The 18394-nt window shown below is 48.5% G+C and overlaps 2 protein-coding genes and 1 pseudogene across 3 annotated transcripts in view; 1 reads left to right on the top strand and 2 right to left on the bottom strand.

Annotated features, from left to right (window-relative positions):
- The window catches only part of SCD1 (stomatal cytokinesis defective / SCD1 protein (SCD1)), a 194191-nt gene that overhangs the window by 26935 nt on the left and 148862 nt on the right, over positions 1–18394 (top strand). The gene's annotated exons all lie outside the window — the stretch shown is intronic.
- On the bottom strand, positions 6972–10959 carry LOC147637706 (uncharacterized; annotated as a pseudogene).
- LOC147637707 (uncharacterized) lies at positions 10959–17436 on the bottom strand. Its single transcript, XM_086798833.1, has 2 exons — positions 17376–17436; positions 10959–11708 (listed from the first exon to the last, which is right to left on the bottom strand). Exons 1-2 carry the CDS (start codon positions 17434–17436, stop codon positions 10960–10962), a joined length of 810 nt encoding a protein of 269 aa, XP_086654959.1. The 3' UTR covers position 10959.

Raw genomic sequence — 18394 nt, forward strand, 5'->3', positions numbered from 1 at the left:
AGTGCCACAATACCCCAAATGAGCTCACATGGAACCCCCAAGTCTTGCAGCCTACGCATCAGTATAGCTCTGGGCACTGTGTCAAAGGCCTTGCGGAAATCCACAAAGCCACAGTAGATCCTCCTCCCATGTGCTCTGCCCTCCTCAATGATAGCCCTGAGGGTAAAGATATGATCCAAAGTAGAGAATCTCCTCTTGAAACCGGCCTGTCCCTTGTCTCTCTGCCCATCTGCTCAACTCCTGCTCAAGAATAGAGGCATATAGCTTGGCGAGTGAGTGACCAATCATAATGGTGCGGTAGTTAGTCAGCAGGCTTGGATCTCCAGACTTGAGTAGCGGCACAATCGTGGAAGTACTCCAAGTCCCAGGAAACCCCTCACACATGGCTCTATTAAACATGAGAGCTAGCAAGTCTACAATCATATCTCTAGCATGTATGAAATGCTCGGCTACAATGCCCTCATGATCCTGTGCCTTCCCTGTATGCAATCTGTTGATGGCCCTCCTCACCATCTCTGCTGTGAAGAAGGTAGAAGTGGGTGGACAAGGCTCTGGAGGGTTCGGTAGTGGTGGCTGCTCTGGTACTGTGTAGAGGGAGGCTACATACTCGCCCCATGTATCTGGAGAGGTAATGGCCGGAGGCAGGGGGTGCTCTCTAAGCAATCTCCAGGCCTCCCCAGAATCCTGACTCAGAAACAACTGATAGATGTCTCTCTCCAGCCGAGCTAAGAATGCTCTCTTCTTCCGCCGAATGAGGGATCGGAAGATGATGCGTGACTGTCTATATGTAGTAACACGTGCGGCCACCTCTCTCTGTAGCCGGGCTCTGAGCTCCCTACAGTCATCATCATACCAACTATTCTGGGGCATGCTCCCAGGACGTTTTCGTACTGTGGGCTGTGTGTGTGGGAAGGCCGTCGCTGCAGCTGTATGTAAAGCCTCTGTCAGGATCTGTGTGAGCTCTGCTAATGGCCTCTGTGGATCCTCTGCACTCAACAAGCTGTAGATCTCTGCGGTGTATACTCCAACAGTCTCTCTACCGAAGGTATATCTCGGGTGATAGGAGGACTGCCCACACTGGCGGGTACTGTAGTGGAAATCCACCGTAAAGGAGAGAAGTGCATGATCCACCGTAACTCCGATGGGCCTGGGGCCAATCGCAAAATCCTGGATACTCGGGATGAAGGTTGGCGAGGCTAAAACATAATTCACTGAGCTGGCCCCATGTTTGTGTGGAAAGCAAGTAAAGCCACTAGCAAGTGGATACCTCTCTAGGCCATTTAAAATGGCCAGCCCATGTGCAGTCCCCATCTCCAAGAGGTATCTCCCATACGCAGTACTCTCCACCTCATCATGTGATCTCCGGGTCAAGCACATCTCCTCCACATCTATCTCTCTCAACATCTCCTCCAAAGTGTCAAAGAAGGAGGTCTGGTACTGAGCCGTTCGAGCATTAAAGTCCCCAAGTATGATAACATCTCCCTCCTTGGAGAACTCCCATATGTCCTCATCTAGAATCATATATGGAGATTGCCCCTTGGGCGTTGCATAATGAGATGTGCGGGGTGGAAAGTAACATATAGCAATGTATAGGGGTCTACCCTCATCTGCCCTCACTCTGACCCACATGTACCTCGCGCTCTAATCACGGCGCATAACATGGATGAGTGGCTGAAGCTCCTCTCTAAAAAGAACTGCAACTCCTCCAGATCCGCGACCACCATGCTTCGAACGGGCCTCCTGTCTACAAGTCGTCTCCCATCTGTATCCCGCCACTCTCGGTAATGTGCTGCCTGGTGCCTAATGTGTCTCCGAGTAGAAGATGATGTCCCTATCTCTGAAGCTGTCCTCAAAGGCCCCCACATCCAGTCTCAATGCTCGGTTGCAGTTCCATACTGCAAGTCTCAGACTGGTCCCATAGGTCTCACACTGTCAGGTGGTGCGCCTCTCTAGTATCACCACTCTGCCTCCTCTGTAAAATGCTAGCTTCCCTTTTTCTCTGGCTGCCCTAATCTCCCGCATGCACTCCCTCATATGTGCTAGCTGTGCCAAGGTAAGGTCATCTCCTAAAAAGATGCCCGTTTTCTTAAGGGCGGAGCGCTTGGCCAAGAAATCCTTCTTGGCCTCCAAGGTGGGAAAGCGTAAAATGAGAGCTCTCTCCTTCGAGCTCTCCCCTCCATTCTTGTTTTCTTGCCCACTCTCCAAGCCCCCGTGTGTGTAGGCCTCGAAATGCCCATGCGTGTGTATAAATCTTTGGCTTCCTCCTCTACATTGTCATCGTCCTTAAGACCCGTGATCCGCACATGAAGTTCCCTTGTCTTTCTTCTTTGTTCCTCCTCAATGGTTAGGTTGATAATCTTCGAGGTAGATGTGCTTTCGGCCTCCTTGTTCTTACCTTTCTTGACCACTTATATCCATTTCTCCGTTTCATCTACTTGCTTTTGCGTCTTCGTGAGCACCTCCACCCACGAGGAGGTCTCCCGGGCCTTCTTTTCTTCTCCCTCTTGAAGTGTTCTCACTTGGGCCTTGATGGTGTTCACCTCCTCCATCATGACGGGTTGAATTTCACCTTCCTCGAGCTTATGTTGAGCACGTGCTTCTTCTATCTCCTTCTTGAGATTTGCGATCTCTGCATCTTGGGCTGCTATCCGTGCTTCAAGCTTCTTGACTTTGTCAAGAAGGCTCCGGCTGACCATATTAATTGCATTGTCTGTCTCTTTCTTGTGTTGTTGGATGGCTGCCTTGATCAGGGCTTCAATGTCGATCCTCTCCATCTTGTCTTGGGCTGAAAAAGGCTGGTTTTGGGTTAAAAATTAATTAACCCTTGGCCATAGGAAGAGCTATGTGCGTGTCTGCAGCACTTCCCACAGAGAGAGAGGCGCGGGGGGGGGGGGGGGGGGGGGGGGGGGCTGTTGCGAAGAGAGAGAAAGATAGGCAGCAGGCGGGAGAGGGAAGCAGGCGGGAGAGAGAGAGAGAGAGAGAGAGAGGGAGAGAGAGAGAGAATGGCGGGAGGGGGCTACGAGGAGAGAGAGAGATGACCGAGTCCTTTTGGGGCGAGCAGAGAGAAGCGAAGAGCATGTGTTCAGTGAACCTCCCAGCATATCCCTTCACAACCATTGCAAGTTGTGTGAGAATTGAGGGCATCTTTCCTTGCAGATCCTTTTATCATGAGTAGTTTTGACTGCCATCTAGAGTTTAAGCATTATGACCGTGACCATGTGTGAGAGGAGCAAAGCGAAGAGAGAGAAGCAAATAGAGAGAAGCGGGTGAACAGAGAGAAGCGAAGAGAGGGGGAGTTGGCGGAGGGTGGGGTCGACCAGTGTTGGTGTTGGACTCACACACTCACACACACAAAGCTGCACATTAGGGTTAGGTGCAGGATGGAGAAGCTCACACAAAGAAATGAGAGAGAGAGAGAGAGAGAGAGAGAGAGAGAGAGAGAGAGAGAGAGCCAAAAGTGTGGTATCCACAAAATGCAAGTCAACCCTTGCATATGTGCCACATCCATATAATATAGAAGTACAAAATATTATATGTTACAGTGTCCTTTCACACTTGATATCCAAGGGGAAAAACCACATGGGAAAAAGTGCCCTTGGTTAAGTCCTGTTCACACATAGCACTACCATAAGTGAGCCCTGTAGTGGAAGTGTGAACCTGTACAAGGTAGCAGATCACTCTCTGTGTGAGAGTAAGCCCAAAGCTTTGCGGAAAGCTTCAAACTTTTCTTGAGGTAAAGCCTTTGTGAATAGATTTGCAACATTATCCTGTGTAGGGCAGTAAGATAAACTAATCTCCCCTACATGTAGCCTCTCTCTGACATAGTGATAATGAATCTCAATGTGCTTGGTACGTGCATGAAATACTGGATTTCGTGCCACGGCCATAGCACTCTGGCTATCAGTGAGAATGGTGGTGGGTGTCTGCTGACACTCACAAAGATCAGCCAATAGTCTCCTCAACCATACACAATCTACTGTAGCTGTGAAGACTGCCCTATACTCAGCCTCACAAGTAGATGTGGCAACAATGGGTTGCTTTTTACTCAACCAAGATATGCATGAACTGTCAAGAAAAAAACAATTCCCACTGGTGGATTGCCTGGTATCATAATCACCAGTCCAATCTGAATCACTGTATGGATAAAGCTGCAAGCTGCCCCCTTTGGGATAGAACAAACCAAGATCCAGGTTTCCTTAAGATAACGAAAAATGCGTTTGACTGCTTACCATTGCTTTGTGCCGGGGCTGTGCATGAATTTGCTCAACAAAGACACCCCAAAAGATATGTCTGGCCTCGTGTTACACAAGTAAATGAGACATCCCACTGTCTGGCTAAAAAAGCCGGCCTCAAAAGGCTTTCCAATATCATGCATAGTAAGCCGTACACCTGGTTCTACTGGAGTAGAAATGGGCTTACATTCATCCATGTGAAACCTTTTCAGTAAACTTTTTATGTACTTAGTTTGCTGCATAACAATGCCATCATCTGTATGCATAAACTGTATGCCGAGATAGTAGTGTAAAGGCCCCAAATCTGACATCAAATTCAGCTTTCAAATCAGCTTTGAAATCTGAAATGTGTGCTTTGCTAGTACCTATAATGAGCATGTCATCTACATACAAGATGACTATGAGAATATCGGCATCGGTTTTCTTCACATACAATGTGCTTTCAGCTGGACTATTCACATAACCTTGGCTGGTTAGATGAGCATGTATCTTACCATACCAAGCTCTTGGAGCTTGCTTTAACCCATACAATGCTTTGTGTAAGCTGCATACTTTATGTTCCTCACCAGGAACTACAAAACCAATGGGCTGATTTACATATACTTCCTCTTGTAAATCCCCATTTAAGAATGCAGTTTTGATGTCCAATTGATGCACTATCCATCCTTTATGTGTAGCCAATGCAATCACTGATCTTATTGTGGTCATTCTCGAAGTAGGAGCAAAAGTCTCTTCATAATCTATTCCCTTTTTCTGGGAGTAGCCTTTAGGCACAAGTCTTGCTTTGTACCTGTCAATAGTACCATCAGACTTTCTTTTGACTTTGTACACCCACTTTGTTCCAATGACATGCTTGCCTTTAGGCAATTCCACAAGATTCCATTCATTGTTCTTCATGATAGAAGAAATTTCAGTTTGCATAGCTTGCAACCAATGCTCATTCTCATGTGCTTCTTCATAAGAAGAAGGCTCTTTTGAATCAAAGAGACCACCCATTGCTAATGCAGACTCCCCACGATGTATATTCAAAGCATGGCTGGAACTAGCCCTTGTTCTACCTATGAGTGGAGCTGCAAGTTTGCTTTCTTGCAAAGTTTTCAGCAACCATCTTGGCACTGACTTGGCTGTGTCTATGGCTGTTTGCTCTTCCCTGACAAGATCTTCCACTTCTTCCATAGAAGGGGGACTGAATGGTTGGCTGTTGCACATGTTCTACATGAGGATTTTCTTTTGTAGGGGCTGGCTGATCTGAATCCCCCCTAATTGCAATGGTTAAAAGTCCATCAAACATGTCCTGTATGTCTGTATCATTGCTTTTATACAAGGTGTACATGGGCTGTTCTGAATTTTCAGCAAATACCACATCTCTACTGACAAAAATCTTTCGTGTAGTTGGATTATAAAGACGGTATCCTTTGCTCTCGTTGCTGTAGCCCACAAAAATGCATTTTATTGCTTTGTCATCTAGCTTTGTTCGGAGTTGTTCTGGCACATGTGCATATGCCAGACACCCAAATGTACGCATATAATCCACTATTGGCTTTCGGCTATACCAAGCCTCAAATGGTGTTATGGTTTTTAAAGCTTTTGTTGGACACCTGTTCAACACATGAGTTGCACACATTATAGCTTCCATCCAAAATTTGTGAGTCAACTTTTGTGCTTTCACCATGCATCTTGCCATCTCCATGAGAGATCTATTTTTCCTTTCAGCTACACCATTCTGCTGCGGTGTAGAAGGCACAGTACATTGGTGTTTGATGCCCTTTTGAAGCATATAATCCTTGAATGCATTTGACATGTATTCTTCACCTCTATCTGAGCGGAGTGTTTGGACTTTACATCCACACATATTTTCAGCCATTGCTACAAAGTGTCGAAAGCATGTAAACACATCTGCTTTCGCTTTCAAGGGGTAAGCCCAAGCAAACCTGGAGTAGTCATGAATGAATGTGACGAAGTAAAGATGCCCCCCTATGGATGGTGTCCGCATTGGACCACATACATCACTATGTATGAGCTGTAATTTACTTTCAGCTCTAACAGCATGGTTTTCGTTGCATCTTTTCCAAAATACACCCCTCACATACATGTCTTGGTGGAGACTCAAGAGGCGGCATATTATCAACCATATGATGCTTCTGCAAAAGCATCAAACTCCGAAAATTTACATGCCCAAAACGAGCATGCCATAGCTCTGCATCATGCATAGCAGGAGTGTGGGCAGCCACTGTATTTGCATCATAAGTATGCTTGTCATAGCTATCGAGCTTATACAAGCCTTTGTATCGTGTTCCAGAAGTGACTATTTCATAACCCTTTGATGGGTCTTTTACCAAACACTTCCCATCTTCAAATTCAACCTTTAAACCTTGGTCGTTTATGGCTGAGACGGTGAGCAGATTTTTCCTCCACTAGTTCCTCCTTTAAGGCTGAAATCTCAGCCTCTTGCTTGGAGCAGCGAAGAGTGGGCGCAGAGCAGGCAGCGAAGCGGGAGAGAGAGAGAGAGAAGCGGGAAGCGGAGCAGCGAAGAGTGAGGCGGAGCAGCGAAGAGAGAGAAAGATCGAAGGGCAGGCAGGCAGCGGGATGGGTGGGCGCAGAGCAGGCAGCGAAGCGGGAGAGAGAGAGAGAAGCGGGAAGCGGAGCAGCGAAGAGTGAGGCGGAGCAGCGAAGCGAAGATCGAAGGGCAAGCAGCGAAGAGAGAGAGAGAGAGAGAGAGAGAGAGAGAGAGAGAGAGAGAGAGAGAGAGAGAGAGAGAGAGAGAGAGAGAGAGAGAGAGAGAGAGAGAAATGAAATGAAATGATATATTAACGTCTTCAAAAGGCCAAAATGACCTATGAGACCAAAAAGGTTACAACAATTGGTGGATCTGATACAATGTCTGTGTAAGGAAAGCTAAAAACAATTAAACAACTAACTGAAACTGAAACAACTATGAGGAAAAGTACGGTACCAGGAGCTCCTAATGGATAACATGTGGGAGGAAAACTCCAGCAACAAAGGTAAGCATCATACACATCACTATCCAAAGATGTCTCTCATCGGTCGATGGCGGATATCCTCAATGTCCTCCATGGTGAGTACTCTGACTGGACGTCTCCCATGCCGTGCTAGTATGGTCCTGATCCTCTGTTGTAGTCTCCACCGGTGTTGAGATGGACCTCTCATCTTGGGGCGCCTGGACCGCCCCAGCTCTATAGCCCGATCAATCAGTGTACCTCTGGTGCGGCTGTACTCTGGGGCTAGCTGCAATGCCTGCTGACCTGACTGCTCAATCTCTGGTCGAAAGAAGTCTGTAATCTGCCTCTGTAAGTGTCTCTCCCTCTCTGATCCCCTCCCTCTCAGGAGACCCTCTCTATGTCTACGCAGCTCTAGCAAGTACAATCCGAGGCATCTCTGATCCTGGTATCTCATGACTCTAGAAAGTGGTCCAAAGCCCTCTCTGAACAGGCAGTGAAAACGGCCTCGTATCTCATAATATACCGGACAGTGACATATGTAATGTAACTCTGTCTCTGGCTCCATCTGGCACAGCTGACAAATCCTGGCCTCAGCTGGTACTCCTCTGAATCTGCCAGTATCAATCTCTAGCTGGTGTGAGGATGTGCGCATCTGACCAATAGCACACCGTACCCCATGAGAAAGATGAGTATCCATGTAGCTGGGTCTAATCACAAACCCATCCTCCGTGAGCTGGAGAAGATGATCTCTATAGAAAGCCATCTTCGTACCAAGCTCGTGTGTCGGCTGTATCCATGTCCTCCTAGTGTCCAGCTGAGTCAAGTCTAGCCTGATAAGTCTGGTAATCTCTGCCCGTGTGAGAGAGAGGGAGGGTGCATCCAGGGAGTACTGAAATGGAGGTAGCCTGTCCATACTAAAGCCATGCAGTTGGAACCAAGCTGTCATCTGTGCATACCAACATGATCCATCTCCCTGTGATGCCAACTGTCGTGAAGACTCCAGGGCTAAGCGAGCATATCTGTCTCTAGGGAGAGCCCAAGTGCTATGTATAAAGGAGACTGATCGAGTGAGTGCCTCTACTACCAATGGGGGGGCAGCCATCTCTGCACGGATAATATCATGTGGTACGGAGGCCTTGGCCCTAATCATCCGGGAAATCATAGAAACCAAGGACCTCTCCATACGTCTCCATCCATCAGTGCTACCAGCTCGGCTGTGGTGATCCACCGAGGGTCCCCATATCTCCACTCCATACAGCATGGCTGAAGTGACCAAAGTCTCAAAGAGCCAGAGCTTTGTTCGAGGTTCCTGAAACTGAACCTGCGAACACATCCTCTCTAGTCTCCCCGATGCTGCATAAGCTCTGGTCAATCTGGTCTCCGCTGCTCTCCTCAAGGAAAATAGTGGGCCACTAAAAACCACACCAAGGTAAGTATATGCATCTGTATACTCCACTATCTCCTGACCATATGTAAAGGTGGGCATTGACCTCCTAACCCACTGTGCTGTGGTGTTAAACACCATCACCTTGGTTTTACCAAGGTTAACAGACAATCCACTGTCCTCTGCAAACATGTGCAATGCATCCAAATGACGCTGCATCCCCTCTGGAGAATCTGAGATCAGCACAATATCATCAGCATACAATAACAGCGGAATCCATGTCCCTGCTAGCTGTGCTCCTCTGTCACCCGCCCGCTCTACATAGTCCGAAACCTCATCCACATACATCCCAAATAAGGTGGGGGAAAGGGGGCAGCCCTGTTTCACCCCAATAGTGGAGTGAACCATCTCAGATACACCCTGGGTAGTACGTACCTGCCCCACAACTGTCCTGTATAAAGCCATGATTCCCCAAATCAGCTCTGTGGGCACTCCCATCTCCTGTAGTCTGCGCATCAGTCTGGCTCTCGGTACCGTGTCAAAAGCTTTGCGGAAATCCACAAAGCAACAGTAAATCCTCCTGCCATATAATCTACCCTCCTCAATAATAGCTCTGAGTGTCAAGATATGGTCAAGAGTGGAGAAACCTCTCCTGAACCCTGCCTGCCCTGATGCACGTATGCCCTCTCTCTCTGCCCATCTACTCAACTCCTGCTCAAGAATAGATGCATATAATCTAGCCAATGTGTGACCAATCATGATGGTACGATAATTCCCAGGAAGCATAGGATCCCCTGACTTGAAGATAGGCACAATCGTGGACATATTCCAAGTCTCAGGAAAACCCTCACACATGGCTCGGTTAAACATCATAGCAATAAGCTCTGCAAGCATATCTCTGGCATGAATAAAGTGCTCTGCTACCAAACCATCATGATCATATGCTCTCCCAGTCCTCATCCTGTCAATAGCTTTCCTTACCATCTCAGCAGTAAAGAAAGCACACGTCTCTGGGCATGGCTCCGATGGGTCTGGCAGGGGCGGCTGTCCTGGTGCTGTGTACAGGGATGCTGCATACTCGCCCCAAATCTCTGTGGAGGTAATGGCTGGTGATGGTGAATGCTCATGGAATAGTCTCCATGCCTCGCCTGAGTCCTGACTCATAAACAACTGGTACAAATCCCTCTCTAACTGAGCAAGATAAGCCCTCTTCTTCTGTCGCACTAGGTGCCGGAAGGTAATCCGTGACTGTCTGTGAGTGGTAACACCCATGAGCACCTCTCTCTGTAATCTGATCCTCATCTCTCTGCACTCCTCATCATACCAACTGTTCTGGGGCATGTTCCCAGATCGTCTCTGTGTAGGCTGACTATGGGGATATGCCTCTGATGCTGCAGCATGAAGCGTCTCTATCAATATCTGAGTGAGCTCATCTAATGGCCGTCCCGGCTCCTCGGCACATAGGCGTCTGTATATCTCATCCGTGTATACGGTGTCAGTCTCTCTCGTAAAGGTATAACGAGTGTGTGTGGAGACCTGTCCCAATGGAGCGGTGCTGAACTGAAATGTGAGAGTGAAGGACAAGATAGCATGATCCACTGCTATTCCAACCGGCCTAGTGCCTACCATAAAATCCTGAAAAGAGGAAATGAGACTGGGCTGAGCCATAACATAGTCCACTGTACTAGCACCATGCCGATGTGGAAAGCTAGTGAAACCGCCCGATGTCGGGAATCTCTGTAGGCCATTCAGGATGGCCAATCCATGTGCAGTCCCCATGTCTATCAAATACCGCCCATACACTGTATGTTCCTCATCCTGTGAGAGTCTAGATAGGCCCATATCCCTAACATCAAGCTCCCTCAACATCTCCTCTGAGGTATCATAAAATACTGTCTGGCTATGGGCGGTCCTGGCATTGAAGTCCCCCAGGAGAATGATGTCACCATCCCTGGAGAACTCCCAAAATAGAAAAGGGAGACTGCCCGCTAGGTGATGCATACACTGATGTACTAGGAGCAAAATAGCATATAGCAATGTAGAGATATCTGCCGGTCTTTGCCCTCATTCTAACCCACATGTACCTAGCCTGCTCATCTCTGCGGACTATATGTATCAGTGGTTGTAGCTCCTCTCTCAACAATACTGCCACTCCTCCTGAGCCCCGTCCTCTATGCTCTGAACGAGTCTCCTGTCTACAAGCTGTCTCCCATCGGTATCCAGTAACATGTGGCATGGACTGTCCAGGAGCCTGATGCGTCTCACAGTAGAAGATGATGTCCCTCCCAGTGAAACTATCCTCAAAAGCCCCTACATCAAGGCGTAGAGATCCATTACAATTCCAAGTAGCAACTTTGAGTGTAGTCCCATAGGTCTCGTGCCGTCATGAAGAGCGCCTCTCCATAATCACCACTCTACCATCTCTATAGAAGGCCACTTTCCCTTTCTCTCGGGCTGCCCTTATCTCGGGCATAACTTCTTTCATGTGGGCAAGTTGCGAGAGTGTGAGGTCATCTCCAAGAAATATTCCCGTTTGCTTGAGTGTAGGACGTCTCTTCAAGAAGTCCTTCTTCGCTTCCATGGAGGGGAAACGAATGATAAGTGCTCTCTCCTTAGAAGAAGATTCGCCACTACCTTCCCTCTTCTTTCCCACTCTCCATGCCTTTGTGTGCGTGGCTTCAATGCCCATCATAGAGAAGAGCTCCTTGGTTTCCCCTTCCGCATCATCACGGTCTTTTAGACCGGACACTCGTACATGTAAGGCCCGGGTCTTCCTCCTTTGCTCCTCTTCAAGGGTCATGTTGATGATGGTGGGAGTGGGGATGGGTGGCGATTCTTTACCTTTCCCTTTCTTGGCGACCTCGATCCATTTCTCGGCCTCGTCCATCTTCTTTTGTGTCTTTGTGATCACCTCCACCCATGAAGATGTCTTCTCTTTATGTTGCTCCTCCTCCTCTCGAATGATCCTCATTTGTTCCTTGATGGTATTCAGCTCTTCAATCAAGGAGGGCTGAAATTCTCCATCCTCAAGCTTGCTTTTTGAAGTGGCTTCCAACTCCTTTTTGAGGGCTGAGATTTCAGCTGCTTGACTTTTAGCATGCAGTTTGGCCTCCACTAGTTCCTCCTTTAAGGCTGAAATCTCAGCCTCTTGCTTGGAAGATCTCTCTTCGAGCTCTTGGATTTTGTCAAATCCCTTCTCGAGTTTGGAGAGGCGGTTTATGATTGCGGTAACAGAAGAGTCGACCATCTTCTTGTTTTCTTTGATAATTGTGCCGAGCTTGTCCTCCACCTTCACGAGCTCCTCTTTAAACCCGGTCTTGGCCATGACTTTTTGCAGAACTTCCCACAGCCAATGGACTGAAAATTAATCCATGGCAGCAGCACGAAACAGCAGCAACAGGGAGGGGGGGGAGAGAATTATGTTGCTGCCTTGGGGGCCTGCGGAAGGGTGGGTGTGAACAGGGAGGCGGAACAGTGAGGAGCAGGCAGCGAAGAGAGAGAGAGCATCTACTAAAGACCCAATGGGCCTGTGAGACCAAAGTGATACAATAATGTCCATGGCATATCTGATGATGGCATCGAAAATAGAACAGAAATAAAACATAAACTTAGCTATTTCACCAGGGTGATACAAAATTGCCCATGGAAACTCATCATGGAATACTAAGAACGTAGAAACATGAGAGCAACATCAGCTCTGAGTAGATGGTATACCACTCTCCAAAATATAAAGCATGGGGCTAATGAGTATGGCCGAGAGGTCTCCCTTAGCTATGTCACGTGGAGAGGTAGCTCGATGGCGGTGGAGCATGTCTTGGATCTGGAGTTGATGAGGTGATCGTAGCCGGGGACGTCAGACACGCTGGAGTGTGGAGGCTCAGTCTGATATATATATATATATATATATATATATATATTAAGCGTCTACTAAAGACCCAATGGGCCTATGAGATCAAAGTAATACAATAATGGCCATGGCATATCTCATCATGGAATGGAAAATAAAATAGAAAACATAAACATAGCTATCTCACTTGGGTGATACAAAACTGCCCATGGAAACTCATCATGGAAATACTAAGTCTGTTCCCTTAGTGCAAGGCTTCATTATGGCTGAGTCTGCCTTGCATCTCTGGAGGTTTGACAGAAACTCAGTACAAAGGGCTTTGTGTGAATATATGCTCTTATGTGTGTGTGTGTGTGTGTTTGTGTGTGCGTGTGTGTGTGGTGTGCGTGTGTGAGAGCATATCTTGATACAGAGTTCTACACCCACTATTGGGCACTGATGACGTTAGTGGGGATGTCGTAGTATCTAGTCTATACTATGCATAATGGAGTTGATAGTTATATAGTCTTGTGGGTTGACTACCATGAGTATATAACATGCATGTTTCTAAAAGGTGAATTTGGGCATGCTCTTGGGTTCATCTAGGTATATATATATATATATATACTAAGAACATAGAGACATGAGAGTAGCATCAGCTCTGAGTAGATGGTATACCACTCTCCAAAATATCAAGCATGGGGCTAATGAGTATGGCCGAGAGGTCTCCCTCAACTATGTCACGTGAAAAGGTAGCTCGATGGTGGTGGAGCATGTCCTGGATTTGGAGCTGATGCGATGATCGTGGCCGATGGGGGGGGGGGGGTGGGAGCCTTAGGCACGCTGGAGTGTGGAGGCTTGGCCCGAGGTAGCTCCTCTTGGGTGAGGTAGGTCCGTAGCATCTCGTGGAGGGTCCGCAAGATCCACTATATCGGTGTCCTCCATGTCCTTGGTTCGAAAGAAACTGGTTATGGTTGACGGGCGAGGGAGAGGGCGGGGTGGATGGGGCCGAAGCTCTCTCAAGAAGGTCTCCCTGTGTTTGTGGAGCTCAAGCAGGAAGAGGACTAGGCAACACTGGTCCTAGAAGTCAACGATTGTGGAGAGTGGACCCAATCCCTCATGAAATAGACAGTGAAACCTCCTGTGGATCTCATAGTATACTGGGCAGCGGCATATGTAATGCTCTTTTGTCTCAACCTTTGCGTGGCATAATTGGCAAATCCTCTCCTCTCTGGGTCTCCGTATGAGCTTCCCGGCTCTGAAGATGCGCTCAGCTCTACCTGTCTCCGCTCTGAGGCGGTGGGATGAAACCCGTATCTGGCCAATTGCAATCCGCATATCATGGGACATGTGAACACTCAGGGAGCCCGGCTGCTGGATGAATCCATCCTCAATGAGTGTGAGGAAGTGATCTTTGTAGAAGTGCATCTTCGTTTGTGAGCTCGCCCATTGCGTAGTGTACTAATGGCCTTGAGGTCCATGCCCGATGTGAAGAAGGTGGAGGTGGTGGGATGGGGATCTGATGGTGGGGGTAGGGGTGGCTGTTGGGGGATATGATAGAGGGAGCGTGGTGTGGGAGGGCGATGTTCTCGAAGTTTCCTTGTAGTTCGGCGCTAAGAAAAGTCGGTATAACTCAGCCTCTTTCCGAGCGTAGAACTCCCGTTTCTTACGTTGGGTGAGCCGTTGAGAAATCCATTGCGATTGGTGCTTTGTGATTTGCCCAATCCGTACCTCATGCTTAAGACGGGAGCATGTGGCCCGACATTCGTCATCATAGCAACAATTCTGGGGCATGGAACCACAAGGTGGCTTGGTGGTAGACCACCGTGTGCAGATGAAAGAAGTGGCGGGGGATGTGTGGAGTATGGTGGTGAGTTGTGATGTGAGGGTGGATAGGGGGACAGTAGGTTCCACATCCTGGAGTTGGCGGTAGATGTGGTTGGAGTAAACAAGGTCAAGCTCGTGATCGAAAAGGACCTGAGTGTAATGTGAGATGGGGGGTGGTGGCGGAGGGGCGGGTGCTGTGGAGGTAAGAGTGAAAGAGAGGTACGCGTGTTGGGGTGAGATCATCTCCCATGTACACCTGTCTGCCCTCGACGGCAGCCTGCCTGTCTAAGAAGGCCTGTTTGCTGGTGGCATCAGGGAATCTAATGATGAGGGGCCACTCTTAGCGTCATATCCTTGCGTGCCCTCCATGTATCTGCAGGGGGGGGGGGGGGGGGGGAGCTCATCCACTCCTAGCATCTGGCAAAGCGTCATGGCATCCTCCTTAGGGGAAGCCCCCGTACTCGCACATGGAGGGCCCTATCCTTCCAGCGTTTCTCTTCCTCGAGAGTCTCATGTATGATGCTTTGTGGGGGTTTGTGCTACTTCACCACCTCCACTCAATCTTTCTTAGTGGTCTGCAGTTCTTTCCGCAGCTTATCACTCGCAGCTTTCAACTGCTCCAAGTCAGTCCTTAGACCCTCCTGAATATTCAGTTCCCCTTCGTCCACTGTATGGTCCTTGATGGTGGCCTTTAGGGCTTCCATTTCCCCCCGGAGTTCCCCTATCACTTGGGCAGCCTTTTGCATTTCTTCTTGTTGCAACTAGTCTCTTTCAACATCTGAATTACCTCCTCCTGGTGTTTCACCTGTGCTGCCAATTCTTCAATCTTGTTGTTTTTTATTTGTATCTCCTTGCAGATGCCTTCCAACTGTTTTTCATGAGAGAGAGAGCATAGTCACAAGGAAACTCCGTTTCGGGGCCTATCTGTTTCCAATGTCACCCAATTCTCGTTTCCTTTGTGCTGTTTCTTGCTGAAACTCTAAAGGTTGCATACAAAATATAACTATGTTGTTTCCAAGAAGCGGTTTCTTATGTGCTTCCATTTCCAAGATTAAGTCGTTGCCATTTCCGACAGCCTCGTCGTTCTTGTTCCGTTTCCTGTTTCATGTGACTATGAGAGAGAGAGAGAGAGAGAGAGAGAGAGAGAGAGAGAGAGAGAGAAAAGAAAGATATATTAAGCGTCTACTAAAGACCCAATGGGCCTATGAGACCAAAGTGGTACAATAATGTCCATGGCATATCTCATCATGGAATGGAAAATAAAACAAAACGAAAACATAAATATAGCTATCTCAGTGGGGTCATACAAAACTGTCCATGGAAACTCGTCATGGAAAACTAAGAACATAAAAACATGGGAGCAACATCAGCTCCGAGTAGATGGTATACCACTCTCCAAAATGTCAAGCATGGGGTTGACGAGTATGGCCGAGAGGTCTCCCTCAGCTATGTCACGTGGAAAGGTAGCTCGATGGTAGTGGAGCATGTCCTGGATCTGGAGTTGATGAGATGATCGTGGCCGACGGGGAGGTCGAGGGCGTCGGGCACGCTGGAGTGCAGAGGCTCGGTTCGAGGTAACTCTTCTCAGGCGAGGTAGGTCGAGAGCAGCTCGTGGAGGGTCCACAAGATCCACTATGTCGGTTTCCTCCACCTCCTGGGTCTGGAAGAAACTGGTGATGGTTGGTTGCTGAGGGAGGGGGCGGGGTGGATGGGGCCTGTGTCTCAAGAAGGTGTCCCTGTGTCTACGGAGCTCAAGCAGGAAGAGGCCCAGGCAATGCTGGTCCTGGAAGTCAATGATCCTGGAGAGTGGACCGAATCCCTCACGAAATAGACAGTGAAACCTCCCGTGGATCTCATAGTATACTGGGCAGCGGCATATGTAATGCTCCTCCGTCTCAACCTCTGTGTGGCATAGTCGGCAGATCCTCTCCTCTCTGGGTGTCCGTACGAGCTTCCCGGCTCTGAAGATGCGCTCAGCTCTACCTGTCTACACTTTGAGGCGGTGGGAAGAAACCCGTATTTGGCCAATTGCAATCCACATGGCATGGGAGATGTGAACACTCAAGTAGCCCGGATGCTCGATGAATCCATCCTCAGTGAGTGTGAGGAAGTGGTCTCTGTAAAAGTGCATCTTTGTGGGGAGCTCCGGGGGTGTGATCCATGTGCAATGTGTGTAGAGGCTAAGAAGATCTGACCGGATAACTCGGTTGGTATCCTCGTGAGACAGCCGGAAAAACGGGGAGTCGAAACTGTATTGAAGGGGGGGTAGGCGGTCCATGCAGAGCCCGTATACTGAGAACCAAGTGGAAACCAGTGCACACCATACTCCAGACTGCCCCTCAAGTGCTAGCTGTTTGGAGGACTCCAGGGCAAGCCTCGGGTACCTGTAGGGATCCATGTGACTGATGCGATGAAGGTACGTGGTTGTCTGGAAGAGTGCCTCCACTACCATCGGGGTTGCAGCAAACTCTGCCTGGATAATCTGGTGTGGGATTGATGGTTTGCTGCGGATCATACGGGAGAACATCATGACATGGGGCCTCTCAACTCGCTGCCAATCCTCATCGGATAAATCTGGCCCCCAGAAAGCTGCTCCATACATCAAGGCTGGTGTGACGAGGGTGTCAAAAAGCCAGCCCTTCATCCTGGGCTCCTGGAAATGTGCCTGGAAGCACTGCCGCTCAAGTAAGCTCAAGGCTGCATATCCTCGCGTCACTCTGGCATGTGCAGCGGGAAGCATGGTAAAGCGTGGGCCACTGAAAGTGACACCAAGGTGTAGACATAGGATGAGACAATCTCCACAGGATCCCCTCTATATGTGAAGCTCAATCTGGATGTGACAAGGCGGGAGGTATTGAAGACCATTACCTTGGTTTTACCAAGGTTACCAGTGAGGTCCCGCTGAGTGCAAAAGTCATGTAAGGCATCCAACTGTCTCTGAAGCCCTTCGGCTGAGTCTGAGAGGAGGACGATGTCATATGCATAAAGTAGTATGGGGATCAATATGCCTGCCAGCAGTGTAGGACCAGCCTTGCCTAATCCATCAATGAAGCTCGAGATCTCATCAATGTAGAGGCCGAAAAGAGTGGGTGATAGAGGGCAGCCCTGTTTCACCCCAATGGTGCTGGAAATCTCCTGTGATGTACCTCCTGGGGATCTCACTTGTTCGGTGATGGACTCATAGAGGGCTATGATGCTCCAAACCATGTTAGATGGGACTCCGATCTCCTGTAGACGGTGTAAGAGGCGGGGCTCGGAGGTACAGTATCAAAAGCTTTGCGGAAATCTACAAAGCAGAAGTAAATCCTCTGGTGTCGTGCTCTACCCTTCTCGATGATGGCACGGAGGGTGAAGATGTGGTCAAGGGTAGAGTTGCTCCTCCGAAAGCTAGCCTGTCTTGAGGCTTTGCATCCCTGGCTCTCTACAAATGAACTGAGCCCCGCCTCTAGCACTGATCCATAGAGCTTGGGCAATGTGTGGCCAATCATGATCGTCCTGTAGTTATTAGGATCAAGTGGATCTCCGGCTTTGAGGATGGGGATGATGGTGTTGGTGGACCAAGAGGGTGGAAATGATGGGGAGAAAAACAGAATTAGGGTTAGGTTAGAGTTCATTCATGGGAGACATACACAGAGAAGCAAGGGAGAGAGAGAGAGAGAGAGTTGTGGGGATAAGTCAACTCATCAAGTGAGTGTGTGACTCCCCTATCACACATGTATATTGCACTAGTACACATAGTGCACTTAGTACATTAAAAGTACTAAGTGTACTATGTACTATAACTTATGGGCTTGTACACACTATAAGGGTGGGCATTATGCCTTTACCCCAACAGGAAATCCTTCACAAAGGGCTCTATTGAACATGTAGGCTAGTAGGGGCGCTAGGGTATCATGGGCATGCGAGATGTACTCAGCAGCGAGTCCCTCATGATCTTGGGCCGCCCATTGCGTAGTCTACGAATGGCCTTGAGGACCATGCCCTTTGTGAAGAAGGTGGAGGTGGTGGGGCAGGGGTTTTGTGGTGGGGGTAGGGGTGGCTGATGGGGGATATGATAGAGAGAGAGAGAGAGAGAGAGAAAGAAAGAAAGAAAGAAAGATATATTAACGTCTGCAAAAGGCCAAAATTGGCCTATGATATATATATATATATATATATATAGAGA

The sequence above is a fragment of the Cibotium barometz genome, chromosome 6, assembly GCF_041138505.1.
Source record: "Cibotium barometz isolate CiBa-2024 chromosome 6, ASM4113850v1, whole genome shotgun sequence".
Classification (NCBI taxonomy): domain Eukaryota; kingdom Viridiplantae; phylum Streptophyta; class Polypodiopsida; order Cyatheales; family Cibotiaceae; genus Cibotium; species Cibotium barometz.